The sequence below is a fragment of the Pogoniulus pusillus genome, chromosome 6, assembly GCF_015220805.1.
Source record: "Pogoniulus pusillus isolate bPogPus1 chromosome 6, bPogPus1.pri, whole genome shotgun sequence".
In the NCBI taxonomy this organism is placed as follows: domain Eukaryota; kingdom Metazoa; phylum Chordata; class Aves; order Piciformes; family Lybiidae; genus Pogoniulus; species Pogoniulus pusillus.
In genome coordinates, this window is record NC_087269.1 from 43366062 (window position 1) to 43385284 (window position 19223).

The 19223-nt window shown below is 40.5% G+C and overlaps 1 protein-coding gene across 4 annotated transcripts in view; it reads right to left on the minus strand.

The window, feature by feature from the left end:
• Positions 1-14174: 14174 nt before the first annotated feature.
• Positions 14175-19223, minus strand: part of SH2D4B (SH2 domain containing 4B) — a 117348-nt gene continuing 112299 nt past the window's right edge. For all 4 annotated transcript variants that reach the window (XM_064145397.1, XM_064145396.1, XM_064145395.1 and 1 more), the window contains 2 exons: positions 18243-18463; positions 14175-14387 (listed from right to left, as the gene is read on the minus strand). In XM_064145397.1, the coding sequence (XP_064001467.1) occupies positions 14295-14387; positions 18243-18463 (314 nt within the window). In that variant the 3' untranslated portion in view covers positions 14175-14294. The remainder of the gene's footprint in view (positions 14388-18242; positions 18464-19223) is intronic.

Here is a 19223-nt window from a genome sequence, read left to right on the forward strand (position 1 = left end):
CCTCTAATTTTTTTGCAGTAACTTTTCTGCACCAACTATTCTGGCATAGCTAACAAAGGAATGCTTCAAGCTTACTTTAATGGTGCACTCAGGTGACTACAACTTACACAGGATACTAGCAAATACTAGATTGAAAAGAAAACAAACAAACAACAAAAAAATCAATCAAAACAGGGTAGAAGGGACAGGAAAGGTGATTTAGAAGATCTCTATATTTCTGAAAAGCAGCAGAAGATCCTGGACCTGGAAAACTGAGCAACGAGAACCAGGTAGAAGCACTGAACCAGATTATAGCCTGAGTTGTGCTACAATTAGTTTTTATTGTCTCAAAAAACATGATCCATTGGCTCCTTTTATAGCCTTATGTTTACTATTAAGAACTCTCATAATATTTCTCTAAATAGATTGACAAGAGCTATCAGAACTTCTGTGCTTTAACAAAGGCTCTAACATTATTATTTTGCATCTAAACTGAATCATAGATTCTCCAGTATGATGAATATACGTTGTACATATAAAACTATGGAGAATATCTGAGACTTTTTAGTTTGGCCACTTCTATTCTGGTGCTAAGATGTGAATTTTTGGGACTATTTCTGGACATCCATCTGAAACTTTTAAAAAAATTTAATTAAACTTGATTTTAAACAATACAGCGATTTGCATGCCCCCTTAGGAAGTAAAAGAATTCAAGAAAACAAAAATAAACAAGATGTTGATTTCACACCACAAAATCACTCCCTGAAAGAAAAATCTCCATCAAGGAAGTTGTGCTAGTTTGAAGCTAGCTAGAATGTTCTGCTGAGAAGGACTAGATTGCAGGCTGTGAAAGGAAAACAAGGGTGATGTCTACTTCCCTCGTAGGCTTGTTGAGATGTATAAAAACAATAATCCAAACATAGATAAGGCACTGCTTTTCCTGCTGGGGAGCTCCGAGCTGCATCTCTCTTTCTAACCTCACTCTCTGTTTCTCTGATTAATCCACTTTGCTTCCTAATCCCCTGGCTGAACCTCCATTCTTCCTTGGGACTGGGGTAAGGTTAAGAGGGGTAGGGGGAAGGTGAAGGGGCAGTTTGGAGCCCCGCCTGGGGACTCAGGTTTCTGGGAGGGCTGTTGTGTTTCTGTGTTACCATTTACCTTGTATATTTCGGTGTATATAACTGTATATACTGTAAATATTTGCTTGTATATTCCACTAAGCTGTAAATAACAAGCTTCATTCAATTTCCAGAGCCAGCTGAGTCTAGTCTGGGTGATTTCCCGAAGTGTGTGGGGGGTGGGGAACACCCAAACCTTCACAGAAGTAAACAATAATACCGGCTTACTAGCCTTCCTGAGACAGGACATCACTCAGATGCTAATATCAATTCATTAGGTAGACAAACATCTACTGCAGTATTTATTCATTTTCCTGCTGTCAATAGTGATGAATTGTTTCCTTAAGTTCTTTGGTTAGAAATGGGCTGCTTTTGTTGTTTTGTTTTTTTTCTTGATAAATCTCCCAAGACTCCAGACACTTTCTCAGTCATATCTTTAGCTGTTACAGAACTCATAGCAACAACGTTTCATCAAATATGCAACAACAACAGCCACTAGAAAACATGAAGCTTAATGTAGAAACCAGCTGTCTTGGCTAAAACGAAGCCTTCAACAAATCCTCTGGCATTCCAGCAAATAGATTTTTAAACAAAGAAACAGACCAAAAAATGACAAGAGAACCACCTCTCTGGCTCTGTTGCACACATAATAAGAACTCTGATACTGCAAAAATGAAAAATGGGCAAGAATTCTCTTCCTTCAGTAGAACTTCAGACCATATTCACACATAACGAATAACTGCAAATTAACATTAAAGCTCTGCGATAGCCTAAGATGTAATAATAACAATTTTAAAATAAGGCATATGACAAAAACTTTACTGAAATATGAACTTGATGAGCTACATGAATGAAAATCTGAAAGAAATTCATAGCAATATAAAGACAGACTTGAAAAATTATTGGTTGGACCAACTACATTCCTCCAGAAGGTGCAAGAATAAGGAAGAAAACAAAAAGATTCTGAAAGATCAAAGAAAATGGAGGGGGGAAACTCCATATTAAGTCCAGGGGAAGCCATCTTCAAATTTTATTAGAAGCACAATTTCTAAAGACTGCCTAAAGCCTTCAATTACTCTGTGATTCTACAGTTCTTCCATTCTGAGTTAGAAGCAGCTTCTGTTCTTTCCTGTCATGAAGTGGCCCTTTAACCCAGTATAATGTTGTGCAGAACATTCTTCATCTTTTACTTGCTGCTTTTAATCAACTAAAATTACAACAGCATATGTCTACATTCTATTTTCTCTGTTGGACTGCTTGGTTTGTTGAAAATTAAATTACCATGGAAAATACCCACAAAATATTAAATAAGCATAAATTTTCCATCTGAACTATTTAGGAAAACATTAACTTCATTTCAGATGCACTCTGGCTTGTTCGTCTGTAGTGAAAAGATCCATATTGACACTACTTTTAAAAAGGAAATAAAAACAATGGTTTCACTGAGAAAAACAAGCATCGTTATATTTTCAGTAGGTATTTCTAACATTCCTTGTCATGAAAAAAAAACCCTATTAAATTACATAACTGAACATTATTTCTATATATATTAAATAATCCCAGATTTTGAAAGTTTATAGGCTGTAACAAAGCACATAAAATTTACCAGAGGACAGCATTTTACCTCTTGGAACTTTGGGCTTGGGTTAACACATTGGGCCAGTGAATGCCAACCTCCTCAGCAATCATTGTAAGTTTCCCTAATTCAAAAATCAGTCACTATTTTTCCTGCATTCCAGCACTGTTAACCTGGCAACTCTGGGCCACTAAGCCAAGTAACAACAACCAAGAAAAGCATTTTACTTACCTGTCAGCCTCCACCCAGCCAAGATTACTGGAGACAAGGGCAGGCAACATGGCAGCTTCCTTCCTTCGGGTCTTTGTGTTTCTATTACCCAGTCACAAGCAGCACAGCTAAGTCCTCTTCAGCAGACAAAGTCCTTAAATCAGGACAGCTCAACGTTCCTCTACGGATTTCCTACTGCCAGTTTTATCTTGTCAGTCTGTAAATTATCTGTGTTCAGTCTGGGTGAAATCAACCATTGGAAGAAGGTTTTATCGGGCCTGCATTTTGGACTCTCCTTCAGGCAGGACTCAGCAAAGAGGAGGTTTGGGGCAGACGAAAACTGCTGTTGGAGATTTTCTCCAGTAAAGCTGCAAGTTTAAGCCCTCAACCTCCAAGACTTCAGAGCACTGATGAGCAAACTCTGCCCCTATCCCACGTTCTCCTCCCCAGGGGCTGGAGCTGCCAGCTCCTCCAGGGACCCCAGCAGGGCCGCAGCACCTCTCATCAGTGACAAGGCCGCGCTAGGCCTTCCCTCATGCAGCGGCCACTGAGAGACTGAGAGCAGGAGAAGGAAAAGACCCAAGTCTGTCAAAACTGGCAGAACAGGGCTGTTTGGCTGCTGTTTGCTGTCTGAATGTCTAAAACCTAAGGGATGAGAAGCATAAAACCCAACACCCTCCTTTAGGAGTTGTTAGAAAGGATCTCAGGCACAAGCCCACTCGTACCAAAGACAAGACGAAATGCACTTGTTAAAATGGAAGCAAGTGCTAATTCTCCATCCCAGGGAGGCACATCTCCCTCCACCGTGTTATGCGAACACGAAAATGCCGCTGTTTATCACAGGAACGTCCTCGGAACGCACCTGCTGGCCGCCTGCTGCGTGCCGCCAGCCGCCGGTGCCGGCGCTTGCAGCCTGAGGCAGGGCCTGAGGGCGGGAAGAGGCCGCCCCTGGGCGCCCTGCCGCGCGTCCCCGTGGGGCGCGGGCTGCTCCGCGTACCGGCACCGGCCTTAGCAATCGGAGCCTAATCGTTCCAAAAGCTCTGCGGGGGCGGGGGGAGCGTGTCTAAAAACTACCCAAAGAGACGGTTTGTGGGAAGGTTTAACTGTAAGGAAATCTATCAAACGATATCCAGAGGGGCTTGAGGACTTCCAGAGAAGGAGGCGCCACAACCTCTCTGGGCAGCCTGTTGCAGCAGCCTACAAGCCCCTGTCTAGTGCTGTGCTCCTGCGATCTGCTGCTTGTCACCAGTGCCACTTGGCTGTACCAGGTGGACGCAATGACAATCAATGCACAGCCTCAGCTATGCAGGAACCGGCACACAACCTGCCAGACAGGACCCACTGAAATGCCAGGGAAAAGTCTGTATTTCTCCTAATCTAGTTAAGCTTAATCATAGAATCACAGAATCAACCAGGTTGGAAGAGACCTCCAAGGTCATCCAGTCCAACCTAGCACCCAGCCCTAGCCAGTCAACCAGACCTTGGCACTAAGTGCCTCATCTTAAGTATAGTTCACCTTCTTTTGTTACATGCACAGCAGTGAAAAAAAGTGAAATACCACATAATTAGTCCACAAGGATTAGAGGACCACAAAGAAATAATTTCTTCAAGCAAATAAAGCAGTTCAGTCATTTTGCTGTACAAACGGCTCCAAAACAATGAGTACGTTGTTGGAGTTGCTCAGGATCCATAAATCCCTCGATTTGTGAAAGAAAGAGTGGCAGGATTTATGCACCTGAAAGCCCCAGTGCTCCCTCTGTGCTGAGTTCACAGGCAAGACATCTGCACTTCACAGGCTGTTCTGAGCTGGGTGCTGTGGTTGGTATTATTCCTGCAGTGCTATTCAGAGAATAGGAGAGATTTCTCCTACAGTTTTAAATAGGGAAACTCAGTTTCTGACCTTGTACTTCCCCATACAGTTAATTACTGCATTACCTTGGAGGTTCTAAAACCATTTCAGATCCTTTCCAACTCCCCAGCTAGTATTATAGGAGCTAATGTGTTCCTTGCTACATCTCTATGGCATTTGTATTTACGAGGATCCAGCTATCACCTTCAAATCCCACATTTTCCATTGTCTCTCCCAGCACATGGCTAACATTCCACTCAGTTCATTAATGCGTTTAATCTTTATTACAGCTATCAGAAGGATACCACCTCTGCGTGGAAACAAAGCTATCAAAGAAAAAGTCTGAAAAATTAGTATGCTTCTGGTCTTTGAAAACTCTACTCGATACTGAAGCAGGTGAAGCAACATTAGTTCAGTCCCAAGTAGAGCACTCCCTTCCATTTCAATCTCATTGATCTGCTACCGATACAAAATGAACCACCAAAGACAAGGATAGAGAAGCTTTATAAAGGGACGTGGCAAGTGATCATCAAATACTGAAGTGTAACTTGGAATGGATTTCAGTGCCGTGGGCAGATGCAGACACAATATTGCAAACTGAGTATTAGCCAGCAGGCAGGTTTCTCCTTGGTTGTAGTGATTCATTATTAATAGGTCAAGGGGAGAAGATGAAAGAAAAAAGCAGCCCACAACCTTGATGCCTCTTTAATTAATCTGCAGACTGTGGCCCAAAGTAAAAGCATCCATGGCCCTAAATAAAAGCATCCAAGCCTTTCCAAATCACCTCCACTGTCTCCTTGGCAGACAGAATATTTTTAGTCTATTGGATTTGAACAACTTCTGAGAACAGATGGGTTTGCAATTCACAACTGTATGTGCTGACACCCCTCCCCCGCGGGTTTGAACGGGAGAAGAAGGCTCAAAAACTGCTTTCCCCCCCCACCCCTGTGGGCTTGAAGGGGGAAAGCAAAAGGCGCCTTTCCGTACATGCGAAGCCCGGGCTGGAGTCGGGCTGGTGCTCGGCTGGGGTTTCGCGCCCGCTGTGAAATGGCAAACGGGCACTTGGTCTAGAAAAGCTTAAACGTAGCAAGGCAGAATGGGAAAAGGTTCCCGCCTTGAAACAGCTCCTAACGGAGTGCCAGACAGGACAGATTCCAGCCGTGGCTGGACCACCCCTGCTTTTGGACGGCTCCTACCTTTTGTACGGCTCTTGGTTTTAGCCTGTCCTTGCTTTGGACGGTTCTCTTCACTTTTGCACCCTTCGGTGCAAACTTGCAGGCTTGGCAAGCCCTGAGGTCCTTCGAGAGAGATGCCGGCAGCAGCAGCAGCCAACTCCCTGACTGGCTCCCGAATTGGGAAGATGCTAGCAGATTTGGCTCTCCCCTGCCACTGCGAAGGCAGCATCGTTCCACGACGTAAATAAATCTAAACTAATTTCTGTGTATAGTTTGGGGGTGGGATTCCAGGAAAATAAAATATTTCTATTTTTATAATTCCTGACTTGGCCACATTCATTCCCTGCCTCCACAACGCTATGAAATCTTTATTACCTGCTTACTTTTCATTTACTTCAACAAATTGTCTAAATGTCTGTTCACCAATAAGAAAAAGATGTCTGCAACAGTTTCACAAAGCCTCCTTATTCTCCTTTGCCAACTGACTCATGTAGAGTGGGGAAGGGAAAGTACTCTTCCTCATCCAGGAAACATTTCAGGGTTTAAAAAGTGTTCATAATCTCTCCTGATCCTATATCTCATCAAATAATCATCAATCTTTAACAGAAGAGCTGATACCACTGTGACCTGGAACTCTGGATCAAGTCAGCATTTCTAGTCCAGGTAAACACCTGAGATCTAAGCTATTTATTTTTGCTACATGACAGTGGTTATCATCTGGGAGGTTTTGCAATTGCATGCAACTAGTTCACTGCAAATGTTTCCATTTAATATTTGAAGGTGCAGTCAGAACTTTATCATGGGGGAGGTTTTGCAGTTGCATGCAACTAGTTCACTGCAAATGTTTCCATTTAATATTTGAAGGTGCAGTCAGAACTTTATCATGGGGGAGGTTTTGCAATTGCATGCAACTAGTTCACTGCAAATGTTTCCATTTAATATTTGAAGATGTAGTCAGAACTTGGTAATTTTTTTAGTCAGAGACCTTCACCCAGGAGAAGATTTCTGTTGTGATTAGTCACAATGAGAGCTTGAAAAATTAGCTTCTTTTTCCTGCAGAAGTTCATGAATGGGCTTAGTCTTTTACATAACCATAGGGTTGATAGAATTAGTGTTTTTCAGAGGTACTGGAATAGCAGACAATTTCCATTATTTGTTATACATGTAAGTTAATTATATTTTCAGTGCTTACACTTTTAGTAGTGTACAAATAGAAATCAAATGTGAGGATCAAAGCATGTAACAGGAAATAGTCAAAATTTTGGAAAATATATATCAGAGTTGCAGTTGGGGTTTGTTTGGTTGGTTGAGTTTTGTTTGGGTTTTTTTCCTTAAACTTGCCCATCTTGTTAGTTGTTGATTTTTGGTTTTTGTTTTTTTCCTGGAGAATATATTATCTGGAGTATTATTTAACTGCCATAAATTTATTTCAGTTATCATATCAGATATTTAATGGGCTTGACATTTTGAATAATTGTTCCTTAGGTATTTCCATTCCCCCTTAAAAGAAACCACCATTAAGAGAGAGAATGGATACCTAATGAAATGTCACAACACTGAGTTTCTGTATTGACTGTAAAGAATGTGCTGCATTAGGCTCTAAAGGCTGAATTAAAAAATCCTATTTTCTTTGGTGTTAAATTGTACATGCTTCTAAAATTTTCTGGCAATTAAAATACCTTTAAATAATTTTAATCTACTTTACTCTATAAAATGGAAATTATTTCATTAAAGAGTGTCAACAGAAGATTTTAGTGCAGCTCAGTTTCTTTCGGGGTCAAGAGAAAAGTGTTTTTAAGAGGCAGTCCTTACCGAAACCTCTCATACTTATCAACTGAGGGTTGCCATATGAACTCCTGTGGAAGCCAGGGGCCACTCACAGAACATTTTGCTCATGTGCACAGCTCTTCACTGGTTTGTTACTGAAAAAAATTGTTCCAATGTAGCATGCAGCATACTGAAAATCAAAATTAATGAACCAGCATGCTGTGAATACAGCACATAAAAGGTAACAAAATACAGTCAGACCAGAGCTGTATGCATTTAGTCATCATCTTTAGAAGTACTTTTTCTGGGATTTCCTGGGAGAAAATGTTAATGATAAAAATTATAATGAAACATATACCTGATTACATCTTCCATAATGCTAGATTTGAATAACTTACTAAAACCACATTTCTCATTAGCATCAGGCTATCACAAGCAAGACAATTTGGAGAACCAAGAGCAAATATAAGTGCAACAGACTATCTTCCTAACTGGAATGCAGTGCTCAGTATACAGCTCTGAAATTATTTTTTGGAAGTCCATTATTAAGCTTAAATTCCTACATGAGAAAACATTCTTTTGTTTGCAATATTGACAACATTTTTCTACAGGAGAAAACCATAACCAGGGATAGTTTTATTCTTCATTGACTTTTTAAGAGCTTTAAAAATTACACTAAGAAATCCATTACTCTTTATATGGTAAGAAGTGTTTAACTTCCACATTTTCATATCTTGACAGTGATGAATAATATGTTATGAATTTTTCTGTCCCAGACATCATACAATAATGCACATTAGCTCACCTGAGACAAATATTTCTTATTTTCTATGTTCTCTGAATCTATGGAATAGGAAGTGCATAAAGATTGGCCATGTCTTCACATGCACTGAATGTTGACAATAGTATAACTGAAGAATTAACTTCTACCAATCACAAAGTTGCAATTAACTCTACACACCTACACACAAAATATGTCTTCACCATATACTTGGTCTGCCCTACCTCTATACCATTCCCAGGGCACCATAGTGTTGCTCATTCAACTCCACTTGGGCACTTTTCACACTCAGTATGGAGTTCCTCTTATTGCGTAGCGGGAAAGTAGTGACAATAGTCTCAGCCTAGATCCTCTGAGCACTAATCAGGAAAAAACACTGCATCTCAGGAAGTACTTCACTCAAGACTTTGCCTGCTGTTATATGCAAAATTATATGGAATACGCCATTCCCACCTCCTCTCTTTCCTTTCCTTTGCTCGTGAGCATATGACCTTCTCCCACATAAGATTCTCATTAAAACTGAGAACAGGGGAGAAATAACAGCTAAACTTTAAAGAAGACATTAACATGCTAAGTATTCTCTTTGCACAGAGATCAAATGAACACAATTAGGACCAAACTAAGTGTTCAATCTCTTTTGATGTTAATTCTCCTCCATAAGATAAATCACTTATTGATGTTTAATAAAGGTACCGCGAAATGGCATTACCTTCATTTTAAACTATTGGAAGAAATTAGGAAAAGAAACCAAACTCATTGAAGGCTCCAGCCTAGTATGAAATTTGCATTGGCTATGGGTCATAATGTAGATATACAAGCTACAGGACTAAGCACTAGCAGTAAACAAATATTGGATGAGAAGGTTTTACAAAAGACTTGCATAGCAAGAAATTAGCCATTAAAAAATCCAATTATGCATAATTATCATCGGACGTTATGTATCCAGAAGATTCACCTCAGGAAACACAAATTGAACACCTGGTCAAGTGCAACATCTCATTCTGCAATTGACAGCCCAGCTAGGGACAAGTTATGATTTCGGACACGTCACTAACCTTATCCTCCTGGAAAGCAAAAGACAAAAAGGAATCTTAAAGCAAAGGCTAAAACAGTAAAGAAAGTCAATCCTTGAAAATAACTCAAAAATAAACTCCAACCTGTATATTATATGAACTAATTCATTCATTCAGAGAAACACAAACATTTCTCTGAACACTGTGAACTACCACAGTATCAGTATCAGTATCATCAGGATTGGAAGAGACCTCACAGATCATCAAGTCCAACCCTTTACCACAGAGCTCAAGGCTAGACCATGCCCTCTGCCCTTGCACAACCACATTTCATCTGAGACCTGCTCTGTCCTGTGGCATCATGTCCTGTGACATAAAAAGAACTGACCACAGTAAAATGTGCTGTAAGTCCATTGGTGCTCCATATTTGGGAAGAACAAGCAGAAGTGGGTCCCCAGTTCATATAGAACTGAATTGTTTTACATGCATCAGTGCACTAATCTTGACTCACCTCAGAAAAGAGATAGGTTATATTAATTTTATCCACAGACATTGAATTCTAGTAGAAATTCTCACTCTGAACCTAGTCTTTGGAAACAGTTCCTACTCAGTAAGCCTGAGAATTGTAATAACTGAAATGCCCAGGCATCTCTTTTCTGAGGCAGGGGCTATCTTCTTTTGCTTAGTATTTGTCCAGGACAATGAGGATTTAGTACCTAAGAGTTGCCCTAGACTAATCTTTTATACAATTAATATGTAAATGCTCATGCTACACAATAATTTCATTCCTGTAATGCTAAGAGGTAATAGACTGGCATCTATGTTTTTTGAGTAGGCTTGGAAATCTCATCTTTCATTGCTGTCATTTTTTTCCCTTCAATTTTAATGTTCTCATGTAGAAAAGAGAGCAGTATTAAATTGCAGATGTCTATGCATAATAACAAAACAAACCCAGGAAGAATGGATGTATTTGTGGATCCAGGAGGAAACAAGAATCAACCCTCAAGAGTTGCTTCTTCAAGAACACATGGAAACAAGCTTGGGACCTTGTGTGTCATATTTTACTGCTGTGAAATGGATATGAAAAGTAGTTTAATTCACTGAAAAGTTTAAAAGTACTCCTGTAGCATTTTTCCCTCATGAAACAGAATTACCATAACAGGTGTCTCAGTGTCTGATTGACAAGAGATACTGACAGGAAATCCTATAATGAAAAGCCATAACATGTACCTCTTACGATTCAACAATAGCTACCACTAGGAAAACAGACCAGAAAGCAAGACTTGAAGCTGTATAATAAAGCTAGCCATTCCAGGCAATGAATCTGCAGTACTAAAGAGGTTTTGTCTACTGTGATGAACAGCTTCAGACAGCACCAGAGGCAGACAGCATGGAGCAGATGCCACATTCAAGGCTGCAGCACAGACTCTCACAGGCTGACTGTAAAATCCAGTTCCAAGGTAGACTTAACACTGAAATCTTAAGAGACTTGCAGAGTAAAGGGGAGGCAGCAGTGCTTAGCCTTCCTCACAGTGCAGCAAAACTAAAAATGCACTCAAAACAATGGGATAAGCACATTTTTCCTTTTCTTATTTCCTTGTTTTTCTATATTTAGTCATTCACTCCTTTCCTTCTATTCTTCCTACTTCTCATAGTTCATTTATTTTCTGGAAGGCAACAAGAAGTATTTTTAAGCTTAGAAAACATCTGCATGCTTGTTCTTAGCCCACAGTCCTCAAGTGTATTGGCAGCAGTTGCAAATCTCTACCAAAAGAAGCTTCTGTTCTGGAATTTCTGCTTGCTACAATCTCTTTTTGTTTCCTTCAAAATTTATCTTCAGTTAAGATGTGCTTCATTTTATTTACTGCTGCTTCTGGTTATGTATTGCTGAGGTTTTCTTTCTTGGAAACTATGAATTGGTTGGGTGTTTTTCAGCATTTCTATGGGACTATGATAAAAAAAAAAGGGCAATTCCCTTACTTGAGAATTCTGACAGTTATTAGTATAATAAAACTCTCAGATGAAAGTGCAGTTTCCCAAGTAATTTCATTTGCAGGAGAACTTAGAAGGGATTTAGTTTAAAGCCAGGTAAAACCTAGAATGGGAAACAGGTGGAATTGATACAGGAAAATTTAGAGAATTCAAAGTAAGAAATGTGCTCTGAACTGAAGACAATGATGCTGTTGTGATGTTAATTGCCTCACAAGAAGACAGCTAAGCTAAAAAGCTATATGGGCCCCTCAGTTCAAGAGAGATGTTGAGGTGCTGAAGCGTGTCCAGAGAAGGGCAACAAAGCTGGTGAGGGGCCTGGAACACAAACCCTGTGAGGAGAGGCTGAGGGAGCTGGGGGTGTGCAGCCTGGAGAAGAGGAGGCTCAGGGGGGACCTCGTTGCTGTCTACAACTACCTGAAGGGAGGTTGTAGCCAGGTGGGGGGTGGCCTCTTCTGCCAGACAACCAGCAACAGAACAAGGGGACAGAGTCTCAAGTTGTGCCAGGGGAAGTCTAGGCTGGATGTTAGGAGGAAGTTGTTATCAGAGAGAGTGATTGGCATTGGAATGGGCTGCCCAGGGAGGTGGTGGAGTCACCATCCCTGTAAATGTTCAAGAAAAGCCTGGATGAGGCACTTAGTGCCATGGTTTAGTTGACTGGCTAGGGCTGGGTGCTAGGTTGGACTGGATGATCTTGGAGGTCTCTTCCAACCTGGTTGATTCTATGACTCTATGATATATTTTCAAGGCTGTCTGACACAGTTAAAAAATGTCCTACTTCTGTAAGCCTGCTTGCTGTGAAAAGCCCAGCTGTTTTCTTAACTGACTACGAATAGCTGCTCCAGCTAGTAAGCATTGCTTATGTGGTGTGTCCTGATATACCTTGTGGCAGGTGCTAACAGTAACTTTTAAAGCTTCCTGAGCCGGTGATACTGGTGACTAATCCAGAAACTGTCCAGCTAAGTGTGTGGAAAGTTCATTGTGCTCTTTTCATGGATCACAAACACTGATGGATGAAATCACACAAAAAGAAATGTTAACTAGAGGGTTGTTTTGTGTGCAAAAGTCTGTACTCCAATAAGGGCTAACTAGAATTCATTATGAAAAAAAAATGCTGTGGTTATTAATGTAAGTATTACTACTGTAGTACCTTAAATGTATAGTGTGCTTTGCAGGCTTGGCCATGAGAAGTTTCTTTTCCTATATGATCTTAGGTAACATCCAGGTCAGACAAGGAATAGAAGACAGCAGCAAGTCAAGAGAAATGACTGTCTGAGGAAAAATGGCTTTCCGTGGGGTTTGAGGGGAAAGCCTACACTTTGATTTGGAAGAGAACCACATAGGAATTCATAACCCAAATGAGCATATGGAGCTCATACATTCAGTATGCACTTCCTGTGTTCAGAGACTCTTAGCTAAAAACTAACCATGGAGGTACAAACAATATGGATTGGTCCACTGTGCATCTCAAAATACACATCACATGAAAAAGCAATGAGAAACTGCCTATTAAAGCATGATTATGACATTAATGTGTACCAACAGGTACACAACTACTTCCCTCATGCCCCATGACATTCATGAAACGAATTAGTTGCATACAAAACTGTAACAGCTCTATTTGAAATATCACCCTGGAAAACAAATTCTGTGAGTTGAGAAGAATAGTTCTATACCCAACACTTTGTATCTGGCCTTTCAAGGGCACAGAGCAAGGAGCACAGGACAGAAGAGTAGGAGTTCTGCTACTTTCACTCAATTTCCTGAACCGGCTGCCTCAGCAGTATTCACTTTGCCAGCGAAACAGTGCAGGGCTACATCTCTGTGTCATGTAAAAACCTTGAGTGCTAGAATAGCTAAAACACTAATTGCAGGTTTATACTCCAGACATGAAGATCCATAGATCTAGGCTACAGGTCTATTTTTATGGGGCTTAGCAATGGGCAAAGAACATATTGTGTGCAAGTTTCTTTAAACGCAGAATAGCACAAAGATAATGTAATTAGCATCCCTTCTATGGATGGATACACCACCTCTGCTTCCACTCACAGCTCAGCTAAGGAAAATATCTGGTACTACAAGCAAAGCTAAGAATCTCCAGCACATATTTTGCACATCAGAGAGCAAAAATTATGACAAGGCCATAAGAGGGGTTGTTGCTGCAATTTAAACTACTTTCATTAGAATAACTAGTTTAGATTAAATTGAGTAATTTCCTGTACAGGAGTAAAATTCTTTCCAAGGCCATTTGACTGCAGGATATTGGAAATAAAATGTGAATGATCTCTGCTATAGTGAACTTTGTGTGCCTGTATTCCAAAGCACAATGGCAAGTTTCCAGCTACACCTAACCACTTAAGCAACCACAAACTGCAAAAGGATGTTTTAAGACTGCTTGTTATCAAAAGTGCAACACTGAGTAATGAGATTGTCAACAGAAACTGACAGACCTTGCTTTGGAAAAAAAGAAGATGTTCACAAATATTGGTACTTCATACAATACTCTAAGTAGTTCCTGCCCATACTTCTTGCTGTATTTTACATTTTCAATTTCAAACTGTAAGAAAACTAGGATAGGAACGTAGTGTTCAGTGCAGCTGGCCACAATCCCTTGAAATATTTCTGGAAATAGCCATCATCTGTAATTTAGCAGCAATTTCTCACCTGTAAAATGTCAGCATTAGGAGGAAATTATGACAACTCAGATGCAAAACAAGTATTTTGGACCTTTTAATGAGGATACATTTCAGCCACAAGAACAGTGGCTTGGGAAGTTTGCTTTTGTAGCTATCTATTACTACAGCTATCAGAATTCATGCCTGTTTGTCTTGGATCTGTTATTCAAATAGAGGGCTGTAGTCTGGTGGATTCTTCTGCTGTCCACATGGTTCCAGTAGTAGCTCCCCACCTGAAGATGTGATGGTTTCTTCCTAAAAAGAAAACAAAATAATACAAAACAGAAAAACCCAAACCGACCAACCAAATGAACAAAAAACCCCAAGCAATTAAATGATCCAAGGTCTAAGTCTTTCTCTTTCTCCTAAGAAGAGTATCTGATAGTGATAAAGGTGATCACTCCATCAAGTAGAGACCAGCAAACTGATCCTATTAACTATTCATTTTCTTCATGCTTTATCTTGTATTTCTGCCAGTAGTAGCTGGTATTAGTATCAAATAATTAAATCAGTTGGTGTACATAAAAGGCTGTGATTTTGTGCTACCTCTAAGCTGCTAAGCTACTTGATAGAAACAGCTATAGAGGCCCATAAAGGATGTTCTCAGGCATTAATGTGACAGACATGTCAGGCCTACTATTTTTCCACTACAGTCAATGGCAAGAAGGAAGCTTCCACAGGCAGACTGAGCAAAAGCTCAATGTTGAATGCTCACGCACAACACTGACTGTTTTCTGATTAGAGGGGTGAAAGATATCAACCTTCCTAGGATAAAGACAGCCCTTAAAAACAGCATCTATTTTGATTAAGTAAATATTCACATACCAAGTCTGCTGTTCCAGTAATTGATTATTGAGACTAATATAATCATAATACTGGAACAGTATAGAACGTGGTCTTTGTGCTTATTGCTGGAGTAATGATAGTTCATTTTTATTTGTGTAACAGTTTAAGGATTACAGATGCACCAAAATGAGCCATAATCCAGAATTATATTAACTGAAAAAAAACCCAGTCCTTCAACTGACAATTTAGAACTAAGTTATGGATCTACATAGGGGCCTAACATTTGAAAAACTTACCTAGTTTCAATCAAATTTCAACAGAGAAATTTGGTGCCTGATTTCTTGGGGCACCAAACACAGGCAGTTTTCTGGTTGCGGATCCTTCCCAATCACTACATCAGACTAAGGTCAGGCCACACCTTGAGTACTGTGTCCAGTTCTGGGCCCCTCAATTCAAGAGAGATGTTGAGGTGCTGGAACATGTACAGAGAAGGGCAACAAAGCTGGTGAGGGGCCTGGAGCACAAATCCTATGAGGAGAGGCTGAGGGAGCTGGGCCTGTTTAGCCTGGAGAAGAGGAGGCTCAGGGGTGATCTTATTACTGTCTACAACTACCTGAAGGGGCATTGTAGCCAGGTGGGGGGTGGCCTCTTCTCCCAGGCAATCATCAATAGAACAAGGGGACACAGTCTCAAGTTGTGCCAGGGTAGGTATAGGCTGGATATTAGGAAGAAGTTCCTCACAGAGAGAGTGATTTCCCATTGGAATGGGCTGCCCAGGGAGGTGGTGGAGGCACCGTCCCTGGAGGTGTTCAAGAAAAGACTGGCTGAGGCACTTAGTGCCATGGTCTAGTTGACTGCATAGGGCTGGGTGATAGGTTGGACTGGCTGATCTTGGAGGTCTCTTCCAACCTGGTTGATTCTATGATTCTATGATTCTAAGATGAAGTTCAGAAAGTTACTACTCCAATTAAATGCTTTTGAGGTTATAAAGAAGTAAATACAAACCTCTATCAGTGATCTTGGGTGTGCTGCTGATGCTTTCCATACAGTATTTAAATACAAATAATAATGAGAATGTGCATATTCACAGCCTTTTATGTAAGCAGTTTCTTTCAGCTAATGGTTACCACACCCTTATATCTGTCAGCTGAGCTGCTTGAACGACCTCTTCTGTATTGTTTTTTAGATCACAATGAAGCAGTTTTAGATTAATAAGCATAACCAACTAAAAGGACCCTCAAACAGAACTCCGTACAACTTTAGGGGTGAGAAAACATACTTCTGCTGAAAGTGGTCCTGAGGAAGCAGCAACTTTTCCAAACAATATAGCAACAGCTAGAAGAAAAAGTGTTCTTGCAGCATAGCAGTTTTCACAGAAAGTTGGTTACCAGAAGGCTTTGGGACTTGATCAGAAAGTGGAGGCAGAAAAGCTTAAAATGTGAGAGACAGAATAAGATGCCTCCTGAAGCGACGGCCAAAGAGACCAGTTTTAATACAGCTATTAAACCAGACAGTTAAGAGTTTTGTGAGGTGACATTAAAGGTGAACTAGTTTCTGCTAGGCTTACTACAGGGGGAGCTATTAACCATTATCAAGAGACACCTCAGAAAACTTTTTTCTTCTTCTTTTTTATTTTTTTAATGTAAGGAACTAAAAGCAATTCTGGTTCTGTCAAGTGCCCTGCTGCTGGCTGTAAATAGATGTGTTTCTAGTACAGTGATTGACAATGACGAGAGCTATAAAGAAAATACAGAGACCCAGCTGGAGCAGATATAGTTGGAATTGGTTGTCACCATCACCCCTCTTTAGAAGCACAGGGAATGCTACTTTAGCTACAGCTCCTACATCCAATGCCTGATAATCTGCATTAGACCAATTGCATGTGTGCTTTTTATTCCTTGAAAAAGACCCTAGTTAGACTCTTTCCAGTTGCACTGGATCTATCTGGGATAGCACTTACTCCACAGCATTTCTGTATAGCTGTGTGTTTTGAATATGTGGCTATAAGAGGGTTGAGAATGCACTACTGTTTTGGCTATTGCTGTGCACAGCATCAGGGCTTTCTATTTTTCCCTACTCTGACCCTGCTGGCAGCAAGTAGGCTGAGAATAAGTGAGAAGCTAGAAGGGAACACAGTCCAGTTTGCTGTCCCAAGATGGGCAAAAGCATATTCTAAACTTTATAATGTCATGCTCAGCAACTAGAACTAGGATAGAGGGAAAACAGGTTTGGCTCCCAGGGTGAGGGCATTTCATCACATTAGAGGAAAATGCCCTAAGTTGATGAAATTCTCTCACCTTGGAAGCAAAAAAAAACCCATCTTTTTTTCCTCCTATCCCCTGACACCTGCTATCCTCAAACATCTACTATCCTCCCATGCAGAAATACAATTTGTGGAAATGCCATAGTGATCTGTGAGGGGACACTATGGCAACACTGAAGAGATGTTGCAAACTAGCTGAAATGGAAGATTCAAAAGAGAAGGGAAATTAGAAAAATAATCTCTGCTTAGCATCTGTGAGACTGAATGCTGAAAAGTGAGGGAGAAAAGGAGGAGCAAAAAAAAAAAGGACTTAGTTTGAGACAAGAGCAGGAGAAGGATAAATTTAAAAAGGCAACTAGAAAATAGGATGAGGAGAAATAATAAATGTCACTGTGGAAAAAAAACAGAATTAAAAGTGATGGAGGAGCAGGGTGATGGAAACAACCTGCGTTATCACAAAGAATGCTACTATTATAGCCACAGTCTGGCAACAAGAATCACAAGTTAGGGGCAAAGTAATTCAAAGAAACTGAAATCAAAGATGAGTAGCAAAAAATTTTTCTAAAATTGTTTTGGTTGATAAGGAATGATCCTTAATACATCCCTAAAAGAGAACCTCTCCATGTTCCCTTCTTCACTGCAAGGCCACAGTCCTTTGCTTTTGCACATAGCAGCCCTTAGATCAAAGGTTGAAAATTTATGGCATTTCATTGAAAAGCCTTTACATGGTATTTCAAATACAACTGCTCACAGTAAAGAGCTCAGAAAGTGTGAACTCTGTCTGCCCTGATTAGTCCATTTTTAGCCCAGGAGAATAGGTATTGCATAAGAATTCGCTTAGAAGGGGACACAAATATGTGCTGGAAGAAGAGGGGAAAGCCTTCGTTAAGACAACACAAACTGTAGAAGTTACAGCTAGGCTTAGGGTAGAATACATATGAATATTCTTCCCCCCACTATGGTTACTACTGCTTTCTAGTGTGGTTTCAAATTACAGGGCTCCTCTTTAAATTATTCATCCAATCCACTAAAGCTATTGATCTCTACCTAGCAAGTGTTACCTTGTGAAAATCAATAAGATCTGTCAGCGTTGCATGTCGGTTTGGATCTACCCCCAAGAAGCTGTAGAAATCCCCTGAAGCATCAACCAGGAAGTGTTTGAACCCACTTTGCTGGCGATAAGACAAGGCATAGCCCCAGATCTTCTCACTGACTCGCACAAGGAATGTTCCTTCAGACTTATTCATCAGCAACTCTTCTGCCTCCTGGCGGCTGATAATACCTGGCAAGGAAAAAGCCTGTTGTTATGCCCATCCGTCAGAGTAAACCAAATGCAACAACTGCAGAGTAGAAGTGAAATTAAAATGTCAGAACTTCTTAGGATTTCAGTGTTTATAGGAGGAGCTATCCTGAAGGATAGCTAGAGGAGCTTTGATGCAGTCTGGTGGGATATGCAGGTATTTCTTTAAATGTATGCAGGTCATTTTTAATTACCTGATTAAAAACGGCTTTGTCTCACTCTTACTGCTTCTTTAAAGGCAGTGCATAAATGCAACTGGCCAGTCAGACCGCTGAATTCTGTACAAGTGATCATTCAGCAGACTAGCATAGGCTGCCATTAGAAATGGGTATGCTAGATGACTTATTTACAGGCTTGCATTTCTAGGGCACGCTATCACAGAGGAAAACAAGAAACAGTGATCATAGTTCTTTCCTTCTGGGGCCTTTCAGGCTTAGTATCAGACTCCTCCAATTAAAAACTGTAGACACGAGCTAAGAGAAGTACCAACACAAAGAAAAGATTGAACATTGTATTTGTTGATCAGAAGTGAGTTTGTCTTTATAGTTCGTAAGGAACAACAAGTTATGCACCTTGCTCTGGGACAAGAGAAGACAAAATCAGTTGGGGCTTCTTGCGGCACATAACTGTCATCCTTTGGTCCATTGTCTCTGAGACAACTTACTTCTCTGGACAGACTCAAGCAGGGAACAAACTCTTGCCCACATCCTGGTCACCAAGCTGTTGCTTTATAGGTGAATTA